Source organism: Zootoca vivipara, chromosome 8 (assembly GCF_965207765.1).
Source record: "Zootoca vivipara chromosome 8, rZooViv2.hap1.1, whole genome shotgun sequence".
In the NCBI taxonomy this organism is placed as follows: Eukaryota; Metazoa; Chordata; class Lepidosauria; order Squamata; family Lacertidae; genus Zootoca; species Zootoca vivipara.
In genome coordinates, this window is record NC_142591.1 from 83,442,283 (window position 1) to 83,464,448 (window position 22,166).

At 45.1% G+C, this 22,166-nt stretch overlaps 1 protein-coding gene across 5 annotated transcripts in view; it reads right to left on the reverse strand.

Annotated features, from left to right (window-relative positions):
- TSNARE1 (t-SNARE domain containing 1) overlaps positions 1 to 22,166 on the reverse strand; it is a 378,187-nt gene that overhangs the window by 161,709 nt on the left and 194,312 nt on the right. For all 5 annotated transcript variants that reach the window (XM_088676051.1, XM_060277563.2, XM_060277562.2 and 2 more), the window contains exon 9: positions 3,657 to 3,824. In XM_088676051.1, coding sequence (XP_088532177.1) covers positions 3,657 to 3,824 — 168 coding nt within the window. The remainder of the gene's footprint in view (positions 1 to 3,656; positions 3,825 to 22,166) is intronic.

A 22,166-nucleotide genomic window follows, 5' to 3' on the forward strand; every position in this document is an offset into this window, starting at 1 on the left:
ATTATTATTTTATTATTGCCCTTCCCATCTGGCTGGGTTGTGAAAAACATAACAAAGCATTAAACATTAAATAACTTCCCTATGGAGGGCTGCCTTCAGATGTCTTCTAAAAGTTATATAGTTACTTCTCTCCTTGATTCAAGGGTTGCATAACTCCATACCCTCCAACATTTCTCCGATGAAAGTGGGGACGTCCTAAGGAAAAGCAGGATATTCCAGGATCAAATCAGAAACTGGGACAGCTTCTGTAAATCTGGGAACTGTCCCTGGAAATTAGGGACACTTGGAGGGTCTGTAATCATCTTAGGTAAATTTATGTATGCTTATTTGGGCTCAAATCCTATTGAACTCGGTGGGATGTCCACGCGGGCAAGGAGTCAACAGCCACCTCCAGGTATGTACCTTTACACTCCATGAAGTTCTAAGCACTGGAGATGAGCACCACCATAAAATTAGCTTCATTAGAGATCCATTGCCCCATATAATTCCCATCAGCTGAATTAAGGCTGCTGTTTACAACATTAAATCATTCCTAGTTCTCATCTCCGCTTCCACCCTGTGTCTCTTCCCTGCTGAAACTGGCTGGCACCAGGCGGCTGGGTTGAACGTTTATGGTCTTCTAACAGTGTTGATAACATCACATTTCTTGCTGCACTAATAATATTCCCAAATCCACCCTGAAACAATTAGCTTAATCCAATTAGAGAGGCGCAAGACTATGTTTCTTAATCCAATCTTGTGATTTATTGTACACTCCTAGCGCAGAGTTCATTTGCAGTTTAAGCCCTGCATGGAAAGGGAGATACACACACAAACATCTTATTTTTCCTGAGTTGCTTGCATTCAACACCGAGGTTAAAGGAAGGAGTAAGGAAAAAGACACAGGGTGCACTTCAGAAGAAGAGGCAGAAAGCCTCTCAACGTTCGTGTTTTGGAAATCCTGTTTTGGAAATAGGATGTTTATTGTTCATATTATTATTTTAATAATAATAATAATAATAATAATAATAATAATAATAATAATAATAAGGGGAGAAATCATCTCAAGGCCATAGATGTTTCTCAGCTCCTGTTTTGGAAATATGATGTTTGTTCAGAAGAAGAAGAAGAAGAAGAAGAAGAAGAAGAAGAAGAAGAAGAAGAAGAAGAAGAAGAAGAAGAAGGAGAAGGAGAAGAAGAAGAAACACTATTGGGGGTGGAATTCTTTCAAGGCCATTAATTGTTAAGAAAACATGGGAAGGAGGACAGCAGAAATGAGTGTGCTGCTTAAAGTCTCATTGGAAGGCTTCTCTTATAGAACACTGGAAATATCAGGGTTCCAACACTTAATGCTAAGACCAGAAGATGGCTTGGTGTGACTCTAGAAGAGGGTTAAATTTTGAGCAGACTTTCCTGCCTATCTTCTTATTGGTTAGCTGGAGGTGTGGGCAGTGGCTGTAGCTCAGTGCATGCTGCCAACAGACAACATCTAAGGAACCACTGAATCATACGATTGCAGAGTTGGAAGGGACCCCAAGGGTCATCTAGTCCTGCAATGCAGGAATCTCAACGAAAGCTTCCAAGACAGATGAGCATCCAACCTCTGCTTAAAAGCCTCCAATGAAGAAGAGAGCACAACCTTTCAAACAGCTGTTACAGTCAGAAAGGCCTTCCTGATGTTTAGTCAGAATCTCCTTTCTTATAACTTGAAGCCATTGCTTCGAGTCCTACCCAGGAGAAAACAAGCTTTCTCCATCTTCCATGTGACAGCCCTTGAGATAGTTGGAGATGGCTATCATATCTCCACTCAGTCTCCTCTAGTCCAGCCCCCTGCAATGCAGGAATCTCAACTAAAGCATCCATGACAGGTGGTCAACCAACTGCTGCTTAAAAACCTCCAAGGAAGGAGAGGCCACCACTTCCTGCATTGCAGGATTATCCAGTAAAAATAATAATAACAGGGGTGTGGAAGACATACAGAGCTGCCTCTTGCTAAGTCTCACCATTTGTTGATTGAGCCCAGCATTAAGAACATCAATAGAGCCTTGTTGGATCAAGTGAAAAGGGGAAACATCTAGACCAGAATCCTGTTCTCACAGTGGCCAACTGGGGGAACGTAGAAAGAAGAAGGACCTGAACACAACAGCGCTATCACCACTACTCAAAGCAACAACTCTCCAACCTAGCAGGCAGAGAAGTCTTTTCCAGGTGATTCTACCTGAGATACCTGTCACTGAAGGTGTCAAGGGCTGAAAGAGAGGAGACAGTGAGCACAAAACAAATGATCTGCCCCCGAACTGTGGGCAACCTTTCTGAAACATCTCCCTCCTGGGGAAGTGGCACCATTCCAAATACTGGCAACACTGACCAAGATGGCGTGAGAGTACAAGGAAACTCCTGGTTATTTATGTTTGTATGCGGGCGTTGGCTTCACATTTGAGCTGCGGGTGCCAGCGGGGATTTCAAGGAAAGTCAGAAGCATGTTGAGAAGATAATAGTGATGTATGTACAATTCTATACAGCAGAGCTCATAAGAAGGTAAGAAGTAGCCTGCTAGATTGTGCCAAATGGTCCATCTGGCCCAGCAGCATCCTGTTCTCACAGTGGCTAACCAAGATGCCTGTGGGAAGCCTGCAAGCAGAACCTCAGAAGAAGATCCCACTCCTCTCCTGCGGTTTCCAGCAACTGGTCTTCAGGACTCCAACTGTAGAGGCAGAACTTAGTCGTCCCGGCTAGTAGCCATAGATAGTTCTCTCCCAAGTTGGTGGCCATCTTTGCCACCCCTGGGAACGAGTTCCATTGTTCAACTAGGGCCTTAATAAGAATAACTTTCCTTTCTCTGTCCTAAATCTCCCCACATCCAGCTGTATTGGGTGGCCATGAGTTCTAGTGTTACAAGGGAGCTTTATACATTTCTGAATTGCCACCTCTCGCTCACCTTTCCTCTAAACTAAAAAGTCCAAAATGTCCCCAAAGCTCAAGGCAGTTAACAAAGCAAAGGCAGCTAGGCAACATTTTTTTAATGCATATATAAAAGCTGAGAGTAAAAAGAGTACTAAAACCACTTACATCAAAACAGCTTCCAGTCAGTTAAAGAAAATATATTTTTTTATAAAAATCCAGCATGCTTACAGCTAAAGAATCCCTGGTTTTGTGGGGGTTGGGGTTGTGATTTTTAGTACAAAAGTGCCATTTTTGGGAACAGGCTCCAATAATCTGAAATTTCATAAAACACAACACAACAACAACACCAGCAAGACCAGTGTCTGGCTGGCTGGCTGGCTCTGTGTTACAGATTCCTGTTTAAATCAAAATCACTGTGCAGTCCAAACTCATAATCTTTATGCCTAATGGCTGCCGATTAAGCACTAACATTTTTTTTAAAAAAATGGCATTGCTTTTCTGTTGGCAAGATCACTGAGCTGAATTTTCACCACACCACACAATGGGCACTTTCACTGTCCAAATTAGCTTCCAAGCAGAACTGTATCGGACTATTTCTCAGCCAAGTGTATTTCCCAAACCCCTAATGGTTGAGGATTCCTCAGTGTAGCAGGATTCCCACAAAGGACTGAACACACACACTCAATATTCCTCTGCATTTCCAAAAATACCATCAGGGCTGGAGCACTGAACTCTTGGAGGCTTCCAGTTTCCCCGCAATGACAGTGACTGACCTCAATCTGCTGGATGGCTTCTTCTCGCTGGCGGATGACCTCCAGGTCCTCCTCTGTGATTTCGGAGAGCAGGGCATGCTCCTGGTTCTGTTCCATCCACACACTGTCTCCGCCGCTGAAGATCTTTTCATCATCCGCCAGGTTAGAGAAAGGGGTCCTGGGACTTTGCTGAAGGGGAGAAAACATAGCAGACTTTAGAACCAGAGGACTGATATTCCGGCATTGCAGTGGGTTGGGTTCGATGGCCCTTGGGGTCCCTTCCAACTCTGCAATTCTATGATTCAATGACTCCCAAAGGAGGATCATGTCAGAGAAAAAATGTTACTCCACAAAAAGAGGGTTGGCACAGCTGTAGCAAAACTATTACTATTACTACTACTACTACTACTACTACAACCAGTTGGACATAGGCAGTTGCCTTATACTGAGTCTCCATACTGCTCAATATTGTCTACACTGACTGGCAGCCCCTATATTCTCACAGCACCTTCAAGCCCCTCATACCCTCTCTGTTCCTCTGTGTCCCTCTGCCCTGATTTACTCAAACCACTGCTGTTTAAAAGTTGCCTTCTCTGTTGTTCCCTTCCCCTGCTCTGACCAGGACTGCAAATCCAGGACTGAGATTAGGCACTACAAATCCTCCAATAGAGGCCGCATGGTGACAGCATTCCGTTTTTATTTATATAGGAAGATCTATCTAGCTATGTAGGGACCCAGGTGGCGCTGTGGGTTAAACCACAGAGTCTAGGGCTTGCTGATCAGAAGGTCGGCGGTTCAAATCCCTGCAACGGGTTGAGCTCCCGTTGCTCGGTCCCAGCTCCTGCCCACCTAGCAGTTTGAAAGCACATCAAAGTACAAGTAGATAAATAGGTACCACTCCAGCGGGAAGGTAAACAGTGTTTCCGTGCGCTGCTCTGGTTCGCCAGAAGCAGCTTTGCCATGCTGGCCACATGACCCGGAAGCTGTCTGCAGACAAACGCCGGCTCCCTCGGCCTATAGAGTGAGATGAGCGCCGCAACCCCAGAGTCGGACATGACTGGACCTGATGGTCAGGGGCCCCTTTACCTTTACCTATCTAGCTATGGGCTATATCCAATGGTGGCCATTACTGCCTCCTGTGAGAGCGAGTTCCATATTTGAACTAGGCATTTCATGAAAAAGTACTTTCCACCACTTTTCTTACACTATCTCATCCTTACTAGAGATGCCAAAGTTGTTCCCCAGATTCAGGCATTGCTATGAGCTTGTGCGGGACCGGGGTAGCAAAAGCCATCCTCTCGAAGGAGGAGAAAGATTTAAGAACCCCCAAATCCTTCTCTGTTCTGGAATAAAATCCTGACAAACTCCCCCATACTCATCCATTTGGGAGGTGGCTGTGGAGAGGCAGAATTTTGTCCCCATCATTCTCTCCCCCCCTCCCAAGATATCACAGAAATACAATTTATTTTCTGTAAGGAAATGGGATCTCTGTGATTCAAACGGATGTTGGCGATTAGAGAACAGTGACTTGCTGCTTAAGACATTTTAATAAGTCCATGCTTTAGGCAAGATTTGAACTAGGGATTTCATAACTAGCTCACAACCACTGCATCAGTAACTACAGCAGATCCTCGGTTATTAAATATGTAACGTATGGCGATCTATACATTTTTTTGGGGGGGATATATCGAAGCATTAGTAGAAAATGAACCTCATCGGTACTTGGAAGAGAACCAACAAATTAACAGTTTACAAATCCAAATGCTGGAAAATTGAATCACTCCTTAAAGGGGCAGACTGTGTAATTAAAATGCGGCAATTTGATACATTTCTGCCCTTCAACATATATTAGCTCAAAGCACTGAGATACGTATGTGTAGCTATGCATTTATAAACTTTTGGTTCCGCTGATATTGTAAACATTCATTATATATGTACTAATAATTATGTAGGTTTCAATACTGATATTTCCCGCAGCATAATAGTAATCCGGGTGCCACAGTTCACAGGGGATCAGATTTTCTATTAATGGAGCCAATGCATATTTAAAATTAGTTATTACATTAGCAGGCTATTGCTCCTCTACTCCGTATGAGGTTTAAATTAACAAAACACCCACCCACAAGCTTGATTCCCAAGGAAAGCAGGGGTTGCGGGGGGAGAACGAACACAGAAAAGGAGAAAACATATTCAAGATGGATATATTTTAAAATGGGATTTAGTTGCTATTTGAAGGGCATAAATACATGAGCAGAGCCTCCTGCAGAAGGCCTATGGCTCATCGTGTCCTGCATTCCATCCTCACAGGACTAACCAGATACCTAATGAGGAACCTGCAAGAAGGACCATAGGAGAACCCTCCCCTCTTGAGATAGCCAGCAACTGGTACCCAGAAGCATCATTGTCGTAAGAACCTAAAAAGAGCCTGCTGGATCGAGCCAAGATCTAATCTCCTGCAGCATCTCATTCTTACAATGGCCAACCAGGTGTTTATTCTGGGAAATCTGCAAGTGGGACCTGAGCACAAGAGCCCTCTCCCCCCCCTGTAGTTTCCAGCAAACTGGTATTCAGAATCATTTCTGCTTGGGTCCATGCCTGACCTCCAACATTCTTCAGACAAAAATAGGGACATTTCTCACTCCCCACGATGGACCCTCAAGACCCCATTTTTGGTCCCACAAGAGTCCTCCTCTCCCTTCGGTAACTTCACAGATAAGAATTAATGAGCAGGTCATAGATTTTTATAAAATAAAAAAAAATTCCTTCAGTAGCACCTTAAAGACCAACTAAGTTTTTATTTTGGTATGAGCTTTCATGTGCATGCACACTTCTGTGCATGGTATCTGAAGAAGTGTGCATGCACACGAAAGCTCATACCAAAATAAAAAACTTAGTTGGTCTTTAAGGTGCTACTGAAGGAATTTTTTTTATTTTACTTCGATCCAGACCAACACGGCTACCTACCTGTAACCATAGATTTTTATGACAGCGTCATGTTGTAAGCCCATATACACAGCTCTCCTCAAGGAGGGCAGTTGCCTAGTCTAATCATCCTTCTAGCTTTTGCAGCATTTTGGGCGCCAATGGGAAGTTCCTCCCTCCCTCTGACTCCTTTGCTCTCTGATACATTCGGACCTCGGAGTCAGAAGGGAGCGGGGTCCTCCATGCTTTCAAGAGACGTCTCAGCTTGCTGGCCCTCCCTTCTGGTCCTGTTGTCATTATCTTGTAACTGGGCAACTCCCCCCCCCCCCAAGCTGTCCAGCTTCTGCCTCTCTCTATGCTTCTGAACACACTGTGGACAAGGGGGGGCGCTTCTTCCTCCTCCAGCTCTCCATCAGAGAGAAGCTGGTCTGCCATAGAATGTATTCCCCAGTCCTTGTCTTCAGAGCATTCCATGACACCCACCCCACAGAGCATTTCCACCAACAGGACACAACAGACAAGCCCTCCACCGTCCTCTGAAAACTCCTTTATAACAACATTATAAAATGTTGGCAGCTTCCAACAGAATATTAAAATACAATAGTCCGTCAAACATTAAAAGCTTCCCTAAACAGGGCTGCCTTCAGATGTCTTCTAAAAGTCTGGTACTTGTTTTCCTCTTTGACATCTGGTGGGAGGGCGTTCCACAGGGCGGGTGCCACTACTGAGAAGGCCGTCTGCCTGGTTCCCTGTAACTTAACTTCTTGCAGCAAGGGAACCGCCAGAAGACCCTCGGAGCTGTATCTCAGTGTCCGGGCAGAACGATGGAGGTGGAGACACTCCTTCAGGTCTACTGGGCCAAGGCCATTTAGGACTTTAAAGGTTGCCACCAACCCTTTGAATTGTGCTTGGAAACATACTGGGAGCCAATGTAGGTTCATTAAATAAATACATTTTAGAAAGGGGCAAGATCACAAAGCATTATTTATTTATTTATTTATTAAATAAATTTTATTAATTTTCCAATAACAGCCAATTAACATATAATCATAATCCAATTAAAAACAATAAACAACAACAAAAAAAAACAACCCACCAAATTGTATTCCAAATTATTGATTCCCCCCCCCCCCCAAAAAAAAGTCTGGACCTCTTGAAGAAGATCTCCCATGTCTCGTTCCTGCCTTCTTCTTGTTGTTCCCCTATTTTCCACATTCCGGTTTTAACACTTTAAAGTTCTCCGTCCCTGGCTATGGGATTCTCAATCATGTCCGAAACCATATATCCTTACATCCATCGAGTACAGCTTTATTTGTAAATACATTTTTTCCAACTGTCTGTTTGCCAGTGCAGCTTTTCCTGACTTCATTCCAATCTTCCGATCCAGGCTGTTTTCAAGGTCTTCATTTAGAGTTTAATGACGCAGCAACTCCCATGTTGTTAAGATGTTAAGTTACTCCCATACAGGCTGTTGTCCAAGTCTCTCATTTGATGTAAGGCGTACTGTTTGCATATTGCAATGTGAATATACTGTATTCCACAGATATGAATCATTTGACGATCAATAGGCTTTCGGAGACCACACATTCCCCCCCCCCCGGGCCCTAGGAGGGTGGCTGCTAGACATCCACTTAGCCTTCTCTCTCACACTCAATGAATAAATTCTGTTTCTTATTGTTTTAAATCAAGACTCCTTGTGCACCGCTTCTCCTTTCTTCCCACCCAAGGTGACCCTGCCCTCTGCCTGCGCCTCAGAGGGCTGGACCTCAGCAGTGGTAGCCTTTCCTCCTCCTAAGCTGCTCTCCACAGGAGAAGGCCTGTGGTGACAGCCATGGGGAGGAAACGCGATGCCCCTTTGCTGCCAACACAGTTGCTCAGGGCAAGTGCCGGCAAATCCTCCTCCCCAAGCTCGCTGGCAGCAGCACTGGGAGGGGAAATAGGGATGTTTTGGGATCAAATCCGGTTGGGATGGCTTTACCCTTCCAGTTGCACCTTAGAAACCAACTAAGTTTGTCATTGGTATGGGCTTTCATGCGCATGCACACTTCTTCGGATATACTGAAAGAAGTGTGCATGCACATGAAAGCTCATACCAATGACAAACTTAGTTGGTCTCTAAGGTGCTACTGGAAGAGATTTTTTTATTTTGTTTTGAGTATGGCGGACCAATGGACTGCAAGAAGATCAAACCTATCCATTCTTAAGGAAATCAGCCCTGTGTGCTCACTGGAAGGACAGATCGTGAAGCTGAGGCTCCAATACTTTGGCCACCTCATGAGAAGAGAAGAATCCTTGGAAAAGACCTTGATGTTGGGAAAGATGGAGGGCACTAGGAGAAGGGGACGACAGAGGACGAGATGGTTGGACAGTGTTCTCGAAGCCACCAACATGAGTTTGACCAAACTGCGGGAGGCAGTGGAAGACAGGAGTGCCTGGCGTGCTATGGTCCATGGGGTCACGAAGAGTCAGACACGACTAAACGACTAAACAACAATGGCGGACCAACACGGCTACTTATCTGTAACTTTCATAACTATGACACTGTCCCTGTAAAATTGAAGCATTGGGGGGGGGTATGGACCATGGAGACAGAGCATAGCAACCATGGCTTGTAGCCATTGATAGATTTATTGTCTATAATAGTCTCATCCTTTTACCGCTCACAGCCTCTCCTAGACAGTCTTCCCAATCCGCTGTTGACTTCTGGTGAGCCTGAAACTAAGGCAGATAAGCATCTAAACTTCATAGAAGAGCAAATCAAATAGCCACTGCCTATCCTATGCCCGATGAAGGAATGGCAAGGGTTTTCTTAAAACGAAATCAAAACAAAAAGCCCTTGCATTTCGGTATAAAGTGGATTCAGTGGACAAGGTGTGGTCCTTCCTGCCTTATCTTTAGTTTAGGAAGAACTCTGCCGGAATAGCAGCTACATTTTGCTTGCCTAGCCGCGATGCAGCAGAACAATCTTCTTGGTTTCATTAGACTGGGTAATCCCTGTCCAGCTTGCCCTCCTTGAAACCAACACACACTGCTGTCGCCGGGAGAGTCTTCTGCTGCAAGGCACTGAACAGAAGCCCAAAGCAATTACGGGCGAAGAAGGTCCAAGGCAGCAGCAGAACATTTGGTCTGGGACTCTGAACACGTTTCCAGATGAGACCTGGAGTGTGATTACTGTTTTCACATTATCTTTCAGGCAGAAGGGGGGGAGAGGTGATGGGAAGCTTGGGTTCTTGAAATCCAGGAATAACAGCCTGTTACTTCTGACTCCGCCTTTCCATTCCTGGTGTGGCCTATTTGATGGGTTCAGTGAATGTGTCTCATTTCATAGAATGGAAGAATTGTAGAGTTGGAAGGTACCCACGAGGGTCATCTAGTCTAACCCCCTGCAATGCAGGAATCACAACTAAAGAATCCCTGACAGGTGGCCATTCAACCTCTGTTGAAAAAGCTCCAATGAAGTAGAGTCCATCTTCTGCGGCAGTCTGTTCCAGTGTAGAACAGCTCTTACTGTCAGAAAGTTTCGGTCAGAATTTGTAATACAATTGTATATGTTCGTTTCACGAGCATATGCATTTTAATGCACACTTTACTCTTGTAGATGCATTTTTGCACCTGTTACTTGAGCACTGGAGCACAAAACTCAGGGAAGTGCAGGTTTTGGTTTGCGTAGCATTTCAGAAAGTGCAAATTTGACAGGTTATTCTTTAAGTGTGAATGGATTTGGGTTTTTGCCCCATCCCTAGCCCACATGAATAAGGAGTAAGGAGTTTAATATCTGGAAGGGGCTGCCTTCCCTCCCTCTTACACTTGAATAAATTGGTGGGTGAGGGCTGAAGTTGTAGAGAGGGAAAGGATATTGGAGTCAAGGACAGCATTAAGAATACCCTAGTTGTGACCAAACATCTTCCACTATAGCTTAATAAATCAAGTTTCCAGGGATGTCTATCAGGCTGTCTGATGCATTGAGTTTGCGGGAAAGCTGTGGATCAGCAGCCCTTGTGTTCAGATCCTGCTTTCCGGGGTTCCAAAGTCCAGCTGCTGTGAGAACAGGGGGCTGGACTAGATGGGCCATTGGCCTGATCCAGCAGGTGTCTTCTTATGTTCTTATGAATAGTTGGATCCAGGTAACTTGCAGGTGGGCGACCTGTGGCCCTCAGCCCATTTCATGTGGCCCTTGGGCAAATTCTTGTGAATGACAAAGAGGAGGAAGGGGTGGAAGAGACATGGGGTGGGGAGGGAAGAAAGCATGAAGTCAGAAAGCGAGAGAAAGGCGTGGCAGAGAAGAAAGAGCAGAGAAAAGGGGTAAGGGGAGAAAGAAAGAGATAGGGCTGGTGGAGGGGAGGAGGGCAGGAATAAAGGAGAAAGGAAGTGGCCCGTCTCACCTTCGGCTCCAACATCACCTTCCCCAAATGTGTCTCCCTAACAGAATACCTTGAGTGAAAACAACCCTGGACAGATAAGGTTAGACAACTCTGAGATAATTGCTCCTTCTCTCTTCCATAGATCATGGATGGGGGAGCAGAGCTCTTTTTACAAGCACTGGAAGGTTAAGGGGGATAAAGAAGAAAAGCCCTATGGCTATTTATTAGTTTCAGTTTACAGGGCTTGGAGAAAACTGCAGGAAGAACAAAGCATCTCCCCGCGTTCTTAGCGGCCACAGCGAACACCTGCAGATTATCCTGTGAGTTAAACATCTGGCACATGCAGCTTAGAAAAAGTATCCTGGAATTGCAAGGCATGGGGAGAAACAGACACAGAAAACCTTCTTAATTCCTCCAACCAAACTGCCTCCCACCTCTGCTTGTTAGCTCCACCGAGGAGTCCTTGCCTCTACATTTCCATTTGCTTCCTTGCACCATGTCTCTAGTCCCTAGCGTTGACTGCGCTGTGCTCCGAGTCTGCACAAATTCATTAAGCAGCCAGCATTAGAAGTGAAGGAGGAGCAAGCCCTTTGCAGCGGGAGAGATGGGAATGGGGTTCTGAGATCAGAAGGAGTTTCCCCCCTCTCTTTTAATAGCTGCCAGTCTCTCTCTTTTAACAAACACAGGTCAAGCACCCAGGTTAGCAGAAACCCAGAATGAAATGCTCAGGTCTGTCTCACTTCATGCCACGCGGAGCGTAATTCGCCTTAGTTGGGTCTGACTTCACTGCAATGAATGCTGAATACAAATAACATCATGGGGATATGAAATGTGGTGTTAAGGGATAGAATCCTCTAAAACAGGCATCCCCAAACTGCGGCCCTCCAGATGTTTTGGCCTACAACTCCCATGATCCCTAGCTAACAGGACCAGTGGTCAGGGATGATGGGAATTGTAGTCCAAAACATCTGGAGGGCCGAAATTTGGGGATGCCTGTTCTAAAAGCAAGGGGAGCCAATGTGATGCCCTCCAGATTTTGCTGAATGACAGCTCCCATCATTCCTGACCGATCCCATGCTGGTTGATGAGAGCTGCAGTCTAGAAACTCCTGGAGAGCTTCATGTTGGTGGCCCTATGGCAGCACATTCAAACTTTTCATACCAAGTTGGCTGCAAGAGTGCTTTGACGCTGCCTTGTTGCAAGGGTGGGGAGGGAGGCCAAAATCTGATGTCCCAGCCCCAGCCCTCATGCTGCCTTCCCAAAGCCAGCTAAATGAGGCACCAGGCTTTGAGAAGGAGGTGTGATGTTCTGACAGGGACCTAGAACCTTTCCACCTCCTTCCCAAAGCTGGAAAAGTGCTAACTAGGTTTTGGGAAGGAGGTGGGAGGGCTCTAGGACCCTGCCAGAGCCTGGTGCATCACTTACCCGGCTTTCCAAGGTGGTGGGAGGCCTGGGCATCAAATGTCACCAAGAGCCACCCCCCCCAAAAAAAAAGACTGCAAGTTGGACTATGGGTTTATTCTAAGGTGATGCATGAACAGAGCTGTGCTAGTTCTAAGTTTGTATTATTGTTCATTCTGCTTTAGGCTAATTTCAACAGGGAGTTCTCACCACTAGTAGGGATCTGGTTTTCTCTGCTGCGGGGACCGGAGCTCAAGAGGCAAGGCACATGTTTTGCACGCCCAAAGGTCCCAGATTCAATCCCGGGCATCTCCATTTTGAGATACTGTGCCTTATGGAAACACACACACACACACACACACACACACACACACAAAACAACAACACCTGACTTGCTAGAAAGAAGCAAACTTTATTTTTCCCTGATGCATTTATTAATGTTTTATCAAAGTTGCTGCAGTTTTCCCTTGCCATATTCTTATGAAAAGGGTGGCCGATAAATATTTAAATAAAATAAAGACAGTAAAATAAATAAATAAATCAATAAAGAAAAATAGCCAAAGGGGATGTATGCATTGATATGAGTATTCATTGATTGCTTTGATTGTTAGCCTCAAATGTCTGGATAGGCTGCATATCCATTTTTAAACAAGCCAATGGCCCAGAGCTTTCTTGTTCTCTCCTGGCTTCCCATCAAAGTCTCTTTGGAATACTTCCCTGCCTCTCCCCTGTTATCTATGCCTCCCCTCCACAACTTCTCATTGCCAAAAATAATCTGCTTTCTAAAAGAAAGCAAAATAATCAAATATGGTTTCACACGAAAGCATGAAAATTCAAGAGGTGTGCGGCAAAATAGGCATGGATGAACACATTTCCCCCCCTTATTGATGTGGCTCCTTAATTCTGGATGCAGATGGGCTTGTCTTTGTGCATAATTTGCATTCTTGCACTCTCTTTTTTGCTTTGCATATCGCTCCGAGGGTTTCATAACAACAAATAGCACTACTGGAAGTCAAAGAATTGGCTCCCGTTGGCAATTTCTGGCACTTCACTTTGGACTGATGCTGACTAGCACTTAAGTCAGGTTCACTGAAACTGTTAACTGGAATGAAGGATTTCTGTGCATTGCAAAGCACACATCCGAAGGGTGAATCAGAGGCTAAGAGGAATCAAAAGAGAGCCTTAGGGTGGAGAGAAGGGTCCTGACTTATCCTCTATTTCATCCCAGGGGAAATGATTCTGCAAACAGTGCCTTGCGGTCTCTTGTGGGTCAGTTTGGTAGTTTAGACAAAATTAACTGGAGAAGCTGCTACAGATTTTTTTTTCCAGAATCCCTTTGGGACTCCTCAATAGTATCTTGTGTGTGGGGGGGGGGGGTTGCTATTCTACCTACAAATGCATCTCTGCAAACTGGGATCTCCTGGAAGATTGGGGGTCCTCAGAAACTGGTTTGCCCAACCAACTTCAGAGGAGGGGACTGTCCTTGTTTGTATGAACCTATTTGGCTTAATCTTCTTTTAAATAAGTTGTGCTGGCGGCTCCCAACTTGGGCTACATCGTGTCTACTGAGAAACAAGCCCAAATGAAGTCAACAAGTCTTACTCACTTCCCTTTCACAAGATGTAGTGGTGGACGCCAACTTTGATGTCTTTAAAAGAGGGTCCAACAAATATGTGGAGGACAAGTTTGTCAGTGGTTACTAACCAAGGAGGCTGGGTTCTATCTCCCTTGCTAAGAACCACAGGAAAGGAGTGTGGCTGTTGCACCCTGGTCCTGTGTCCAGGCTTCCCTTGGGCATCTGTTTGGCCACTGTGAGGACAGGATGCTAGACTAGATGGCTAACTAATCAATCACTCAATCTAATCAATCACTCAATCAATCAAATCACATTTCTATACCAAAGTAGTGTACACATTTCCCCTTCTTATCTCCTTCAAAACAATATTGTGAGGGAGGTTAGGCCGGGAGAAGACAGCGACGGGCCCAAGGTTGTCAGCATTTTTATTCTCTCCCGTTGCTGGATGTGTGAATGTTTCATCACATGTCTGTGTTTACATTCCATGCTTGGGAAGTGTGGGAACCAGAAGCCAGTCCTATCTCTTCCGTTGTATTGTACTTTTGTATTTTCGCTTTCTCTCTTGGAGAAGATTTGAGAGGACGCCCCAATTGCTTTGTCCTGTAAAAATAAAGGTAAAGGGACCCCTGACCATTAGGTCCAGTCGTGACTGACTCTGGGGTTGTGGTGCTCATCTCGCATTACTGGCCAAGGGAGTCGGCGTACAGCTTCCGGGTCATGTGACCAGCATGACAAAGCCTCTTCTGGCGAACCAGAGCAGCACACGGAAATGCCATTTACTTTCCCGCTGTAGCAGTACCTATTTATCTACTTGCACTTTGACGTGTTTTTGAACTGCTAGGTTGGCAGGAGCTGGGACCGAGCAATGCGAGCTCACTCCGTCGCAGGGATTCGAACCGCCAACCTTCTGATCGGCAAGCCCTAGGCTCAGTGGTTTAACCCACAGTGCCACCCGCATCCCACGCTTTGTCCTGAACATATTGCTTAATAAATTACTTAGATGCCACACCTCATAGCCTCAGCTTCCAGCTTTACTCTGCTGTTTGAGTGTGCACATATTTTTGGATATGTGTCGCTGCTGCACAACGGGACTGAACAGTTATGACCGTCCTGTGCTACGTTCCAGCGGAAGACACCCAGAGAGGTTTGTCTCGATCTGGGGGTTGTGCGGTGCCCCCAGGCGCTTCCAACAAAGGTCACCAAGCGAGCTTCAGGATGCCCAAGTGGTGATTCAAACCCTGCTCCCCTAGGTCCTAGTTCAACACTTGAACCACTACACCACACCGGACCTCTCGTGGAATGTTCTTCTGGGACACTGCCAGAGGGAAGAAGGTGTTTTTTATTTTATTTTTTGCCTCCATGTCACCAATCAGCTTGCCTCCATTGGATGTCAAGAAGAGCAGCATGTTTAGCAGTTCAGGGAAAGACAGGGGAACACCAGCTAGCTTGGAGTTTCTTTATTAAGGAAGCAGAACAGAGAACATATGGAGACCTCTGAGATATGCTCCACCTAGGTGAAGCAGTTGTTCAGACTGTCTTGTGCCCCAATTCCCTCTGTGTCAGGCTGCTCCCTCTGTCTACAGAGAGCCCCAAGAGACCCTCTCTGTTTCTTCCTGGCTCTCTACTCTGATATACACCAGATGCCTTGTTCTGGGAATTTGGGGTGGGGCTTGCAGGCTTTCAGCAGAAAAGCTGCCAGGGTGGCTCTGATTCCTGGTTTTATTTTATTTTTAATTTTTTACTGTGTATTGGGGGACCTGCCTGTTCCTCCTCTTCCTCATCCTCCAAGCTCCCAGTCTCCTGCACTTCCCAGCTCTTCCCCTCCTCTGAGGTGTGTCCTGTTGTCCACCAGCAGGACCCAGGATCTAAACCCCTCCTTATCCAGCCAGTCCCTTACACTTGAAATTTAATGGGATAGCTGCTCCAATCAAGGCTGTTTTTAGGCGGTGATGGTCATGCTGCTACACTGCAATTGTGCCTCCAGCAAATTCTCCAGCATCTTCCTTAAAAGAGATCTTCGCCTGTGTCTATTTAGAGCTCTGTGCTTCCCTCCCCTTCTCAACTGATGGCTTTATCTACAATGCCAACAGATGGTCCTACGGCAACACGAGTGAAGGAGAATAATAATAAAGCAGAGCAGAAGCATAAACACTCCCCTCCTCCTCTGCAGCCTGATATTATTATTATTTTCTTTTAAAAGAGCCCGTTTTATTTAACCAGCAGAAATTTTAATCACAATATGAACATATGTCATGACAGAGTGAAACTTGCGGTCCTCTATGGAAACAGGTGACCCAGGTGAATAGTTCCCCCAGATCTTTGGTCAATGGGAGCATCGACTGGGATTTAAAACATAAAATAAAATAAAATAAAATAAAATTGCAGAGCAGCCGATTTTTAAACATTTCCCCAGCCACCTGAATTATATCCTAATAATTCTTGAGGCTCTGTTGTGTTCTACCTGCCAACAAACCATTCTGGCTGCCATAGCTGACTGGAAAAAAACACAGAGTATCACTTCAGTATAGCCATACCTTGGTTCTTGAACAGAATGCGTTCTGAGAGTCCATATGACTCCCAAAACCATTCAAAAACAAAGGCACAATAAAGGAGTGTCCTGCAGCCAATCAGAAGCTGTGGAAACTGCGCCGGACATTCAACCTTCCCCCTCCATTCTCCTCATCCCACCAAATATGCACACCTGGGATTTGTCCTCATCACCAGTTTCCATATCAGGATATATTGGCATGACTATTTTGTGTTGCCTTTTATGTGATTTTATATATGAATTGTTGTATGTTGCCTGGATATTGTATCAAGAGCCCATGTGGTGTGGCAGTTAAGAGTGCCAGACTGGGCCCTGGAAGATCAGGGTTCAAATCTCCACCCGGCCATCATGAAGATCATAGGGGGCCAGCCTAATGTACCCTAATGTAATGAGCTCCTTGGAGGAAAACAAAGGGGGGGATATAAACACAACAAACAAATAAATAATCATTAATATGATATAGAAGTGGGCAGCCTGTATTCCCCACACAAAAAGAAAGCAAGGAAGAAAGTAAGAAAGTTTTGGCAAAGTGACCCTTATCAGGTGGGGGACCAACTCCTCTGGGGGAAAAAAAAACCCTACACTGTCATGTCCACCTTTCCATCCCCGATTCATTTAGACAAGCAGGAGCTACGGAGTAATGCTGGGATTCACTTTCTGACTTTGAAAAATGTGCCCGTCCTATAATTCGTATTGATTATTCCGCTTGGAAGTTGTGTACTGCAGTATAGTTGTCTGTAATCTAAATGCTCTCTTGGGAAACATTGAAATAAGGGTTTATTTGTTGGCACCAGGGGCTCAGGAGATAATTTGAAATTGCAATTGGCTTATATTTCACGGGCATGGCGTTATTAAGCTGACCTTATTTCCACTGATGGGTCTCCGCTATGGAGCTTCAGGGGAGCATTGCGCTCCTTGATCATGCCCCCTGGGGGATCTATCCTGATGCCCAGGGCGTCCTAACGCTAAACGCCGGCCTGATCTCAACTCTAAATGTTCCCATCCTCCGCTTTCGGCCATATTGACGGATATCATGTCACCCAGTGCTGTAAATAAATTACCCATTCTTCATGTCTATTGTCACCTTGAAGGTATTTATAGAGAGTGCAATCACTTCCCTGCAAAAGCCCTCCTCCCCAGGCTACATAAATTTAGCATCTTCATTCTAGCTTCTTATGTCTCCTAGCCCTGGAACTGGTGTTATTTTCGCTCGCCCACTTTGAGCATTTTATATCTTCCCTGAACTAGCAACATAAGAAGATGCTTCAGGATTGGCCCAATGGCCCATCGAGTCCTGGGTGTCTCCATACCCAATACTTCAGTAACAGTTGATTTTTAAATTAAATTAAATTAAAATAAAATAAGACAAGGTCTCGGTCCTGTATACCTGAAGGAGTGTCCCCACCCCCATCCTTCAGCCTGGACACTGAGATCCAGCTCCGAGGGCCTTCTGGCAGTTCCCTCATTGCGAGAAGTGAGGTTACAGGGAACCAGATAGAGGGCCTTCTCGGTAGTGGCACCCGCCCTGTGGAATGCCCTCCCAGCAGATGTCAAGGCAATAAGCAACTATTTTACTTTTAGAAGACAACTGAAGGTGGCCCTGATTAGGAATGTTTTTAATGTTTGATGCTGTACTGTTTCTAATATTCGGCTGGAAGCCGCCCAGAGTGGCTGGGGAAACCCAGCCAGATGGGCGGGGTATGAATAATAAATTATTATTATTATTATTTTATAAGGTCCAACTTGCGACATCCCTTTGCCAACTGTAAAATCACAGAACCTCAAAACTTTATAACAGGCATGTCCAACCAGTAGATCACGATCTACCAGTAGATTCCCGGCTCATCCTGGTAGATAGTAGGACCCTTATTGATCGTGGGATTAAATAAAGTTTACCAAAAGTTAACAAATAAAAGCTGAAGAACTGTGGGCGATCCTACCCCCTAAAAGTTCAACGACTCTGCGCTAAACAACTATGGGCTCAACATCTCTGAGCAATCCACCCACCCCATGCACGGTCCTCCTCCCTACATCTACAATGGGTAGATGTGCCAGTTTTATTATATATATATACTGAGAGTAGATCACAGTCTCTTAGGTGTTGGATGTGCCTGCTTTATAAGATTCCTCCCGTCTCTGTTCATCCTTAGGGTAATGACCCCGGACATCGGAGTGTCTGATACATTCTTCTAATGTGTGGTTAAAGGGTAGTAATGTACACGGTGGTTGATTATTTGATGGAGGACTGAGGGCTACATCCATAGCTGCCAAGTTATCCCCTTTTTAAAGGGATTTTCCCTCTTGCTGAATAGGCTTCCTCGCGAGAAAAGGGAAAACTTGGCAGCTATGCTACATCAGAGACAAGGACTCTTTCATACTCAAGTTAACCAGGGCTGATTGCTTGCATGAACTTTCTCCATCCCTGGGTGGAGATGTCCTCCTAATAAACATTTTGTTGAAAATAAAACTTGCCGGGTGAGTAAAGAGGAAAGACACCCTTACTGCTGTATCCTTTGAAGAAAGAGAGAGACACACATTCTCAATCGGATGATGTCAACAGGGCCAGAAATAGGGACCTTCTTGGAGATTCAGCAAACCAAGGATGGAGAACCTGCAGTTGGAGTCCAGCAACCTCCAGATGTTCATGGACTCCAACTCCCATCAGCCCCAGCCAGCATGGCCAATGAACAGGGATGATGGGAGCTGGAGTTTAGCAACACCTGGTGGACCATGGGTTCTCCACCCTGTGCTAACACTTCCCATTTAGTTAACCCATATATCTACTTTGCCAAAGACTGGGCTGCATATATGGGGCACTTAGAAGCAAAAGTGTTGCTGTGATTTTTCTCACAGGGAGAGTTTCCTAAACTGGCATTCATGGTTACAGATGCCATCTAACAACTAGGCAATATTAGACAATGGAAAAAGCAAATGCCTACAGGGCAAGTTTACTCAGAAGTAAGTCCCACCAAGTTAAACAAAGCTTACTCTCAAATAAGTGTGCATAGGGCTATGGTCGTGACTGTGACTCGTTTCCCATTTGAAAGTCAGAAGGGAAGCAGGGTCACAAAAGGAAAATAAATAAATAGAGGTACATTTTTACCTTGCTACAAAAGAAGAGGAGGAGGAGGGAGAAAGAATCATAATAATATTGCAATCACAGAGGATGAACTTCTGTTAAATTATTATCCGCTGATTCTAGTGTGTAATGTTATATTGTAAATAGATTCTTTGATATTATTTCACTTGGCGTAAGTTGTTCACTTTAAAGTCATTAAAAAATAATAATGCTAATAATTTGCCCTGGATTGAACTGTTGATCACCTGGCGATTGCTTCCGCTTGGCACCTTGATCTGTTCCATCTGTTCCTGAAGATGCAATTTAGCATTTTGCTGGCGTTTCCTTCCCTGCTGTTTCATGCTTTTATGATGATTGTTTGACTCATGTTTGACTTGCGTTTAGTAGCTACGACAGAACAGTGGCATATAAACATGCTAATAAGTGTACATTGAGGGGGGGGGCAGTTAGAACTAATTTGGCAACCCTATGCAGCAGGCAGAGCCCTTATCACTTTTAGAATTGCAGAAACCTTACAAAGAAATATAGGGTGGCATCCCTTCTTAACTCAAGCCCAGGCATATAGAAAGCAGCCTTATACCAAGTCAAACCACTGGTTCATCTAGTTCAGTATTGTCTACACTGACTAGCAGCAGCTCTCCACAGCTATCCTACCCAGAGATGCTTGGGATTCAATCTGGGACCTTCTGCATGCCAAGCATAGACCCTAACACCAAGCTACAACTAATCCAAAATGCGGCAGCTAGACTGGTGACTGGGAGCGACCGCCAAGACCACATAACACCGGTCTTGAAAGATCTACATTGGCTCCCAGTACGTTTCCGAGCACAGTTCAAAGTGTTGGTGCTGACCTTTAAAGCGCTAAATGGCCTCGGTCCAGTATACCCGAAGGAGCGTCTCCACCCCATCGTTCTGCCCGGACACTGAGGTCCAGAGCCGAGGGCCTTCTGGCAGTTCCCTTGCTACGAGAAGCGAAGTTACAGGGAACCAGGCAGAGGGCCTTCTCGGTAGCGGCACCCACCCTGTGGAATGCCCTCCCACCAGAGGTCAAAGAGAACAACAATTACCAGACCTTTAGAAGGCATCTCAAGGCAGCCCTGTTTAGGGAAGCTTTTAATGTTTGATGGATTTCTGTATTTTAGTGTTTTGTTGGAAGCCGCCCAGAGTGGCTGGGGGAACCCGGCCAGATGGGCGGGGTATAAATAATAAATTATTATTATTATTACTACAAGCCTTCTCCCTCCTAGAATGGTTTGCTCTTGAATCTTTCTCAGGTGAAAAACACGAACAACATATTTTAAGTCGTCCTCACTTCCCCCCCATTTCCCTCCTCTCTAATCAAACCAAGTTTCATATAGTTGATTGCTACAGAAAACATCCCTAATAAGAACCCACCAAGGGTAGCCTGCCTGCTATTTCCAATTTGCTTCCCAGCTCCAGGTTTAATATGCTGAAAGACGCTTCAATTTTGAAATCGTCTTTTATTGAAAAACTGTTGATGAGCAAAATGCATAATGCTCCCCTATTACTCCCCATCTCGTGCGCATCCCCTGGGCGCCGGAATCGTCTTATCTCCGCTCCCTGGCTGTTCCTCGAGCATATTTACATTGTTAGCCTCACCAAAAAAGAAAAAGAAAAAAGGTATCATTATGTCAATAAGAGCAATTGAAGCATTAATAGGATGGTTACAGGCAGAAATGCAAAATATTACTGTGTGTGCTGTATATATATAGAGAGAGGGGGAGTCTTTTTAATTGTTCTGTGTTCCTGAATCTTATCTTTGGAAGAGCCCCAATACAGGAGGAGGAAGAGGAAGAGAGAGTTTGGAGAAAAAGAGAATGAGAAGGAAGACAAAAGTGGGACTAGAGATCATTAAAAGTGGGACTAGAGATCATTGTGAACAAAGAAAGGGTGGGGAGATGGAATCAACATTGCAAGGAGCTGTGAATTGTTAACAGGCCTGCAGTTGGTGATGGACAAATGTACCCATTTTTAGTTTCTATCGGTTTCCAATCCCCCCCCCAGTTACTCCACCAAATTTCCACATCAGTTGGTATTATTATTATTATTATTATTATTATTATTATTATTATTATTATTATTATCTGTACAAAACTGTGGCACTCCTCTCCAGACCAACTCTGTATTACAAAGATGTCTGCAAACATGTGACCTCAAGGCTGACAATATCAACCTTGGCATGTGGAAATCCCTTGCAGATGACCACAGTGTCCGGAGACAAGCAGTCAGGTGCTGCATCCATAGCAGCGACCAGAGGAGGAATGACTACTAGAAGGAGTGCAGAGAGAAGAAATGTCATGGTGCATATACAGCAGCACAACTGGACGCCCTCATCTGCCCCAGCTGCAACAAAACATGTCCCATATCAGTCTCTGCAGGCGCTGCAATCTTCCAACAGTTTGACCTCTCACTCCTCCATTGTCTTCCGAGACAGACAGATGCCAACCAACAGAAATTATTGCAATTACGTATTTATTTTCCCCATCACCAGCAACCTGATCACAGGTGTTGCAATCTGAACCCAGGATCTTCCGTGTTCAAAACAGATCCTCTTCTGTTTTAGAGTCCAGAATGAAATATGAGCTGTGTTACCCCCCCTCCATCTAAATAAGGAATCAGCCTG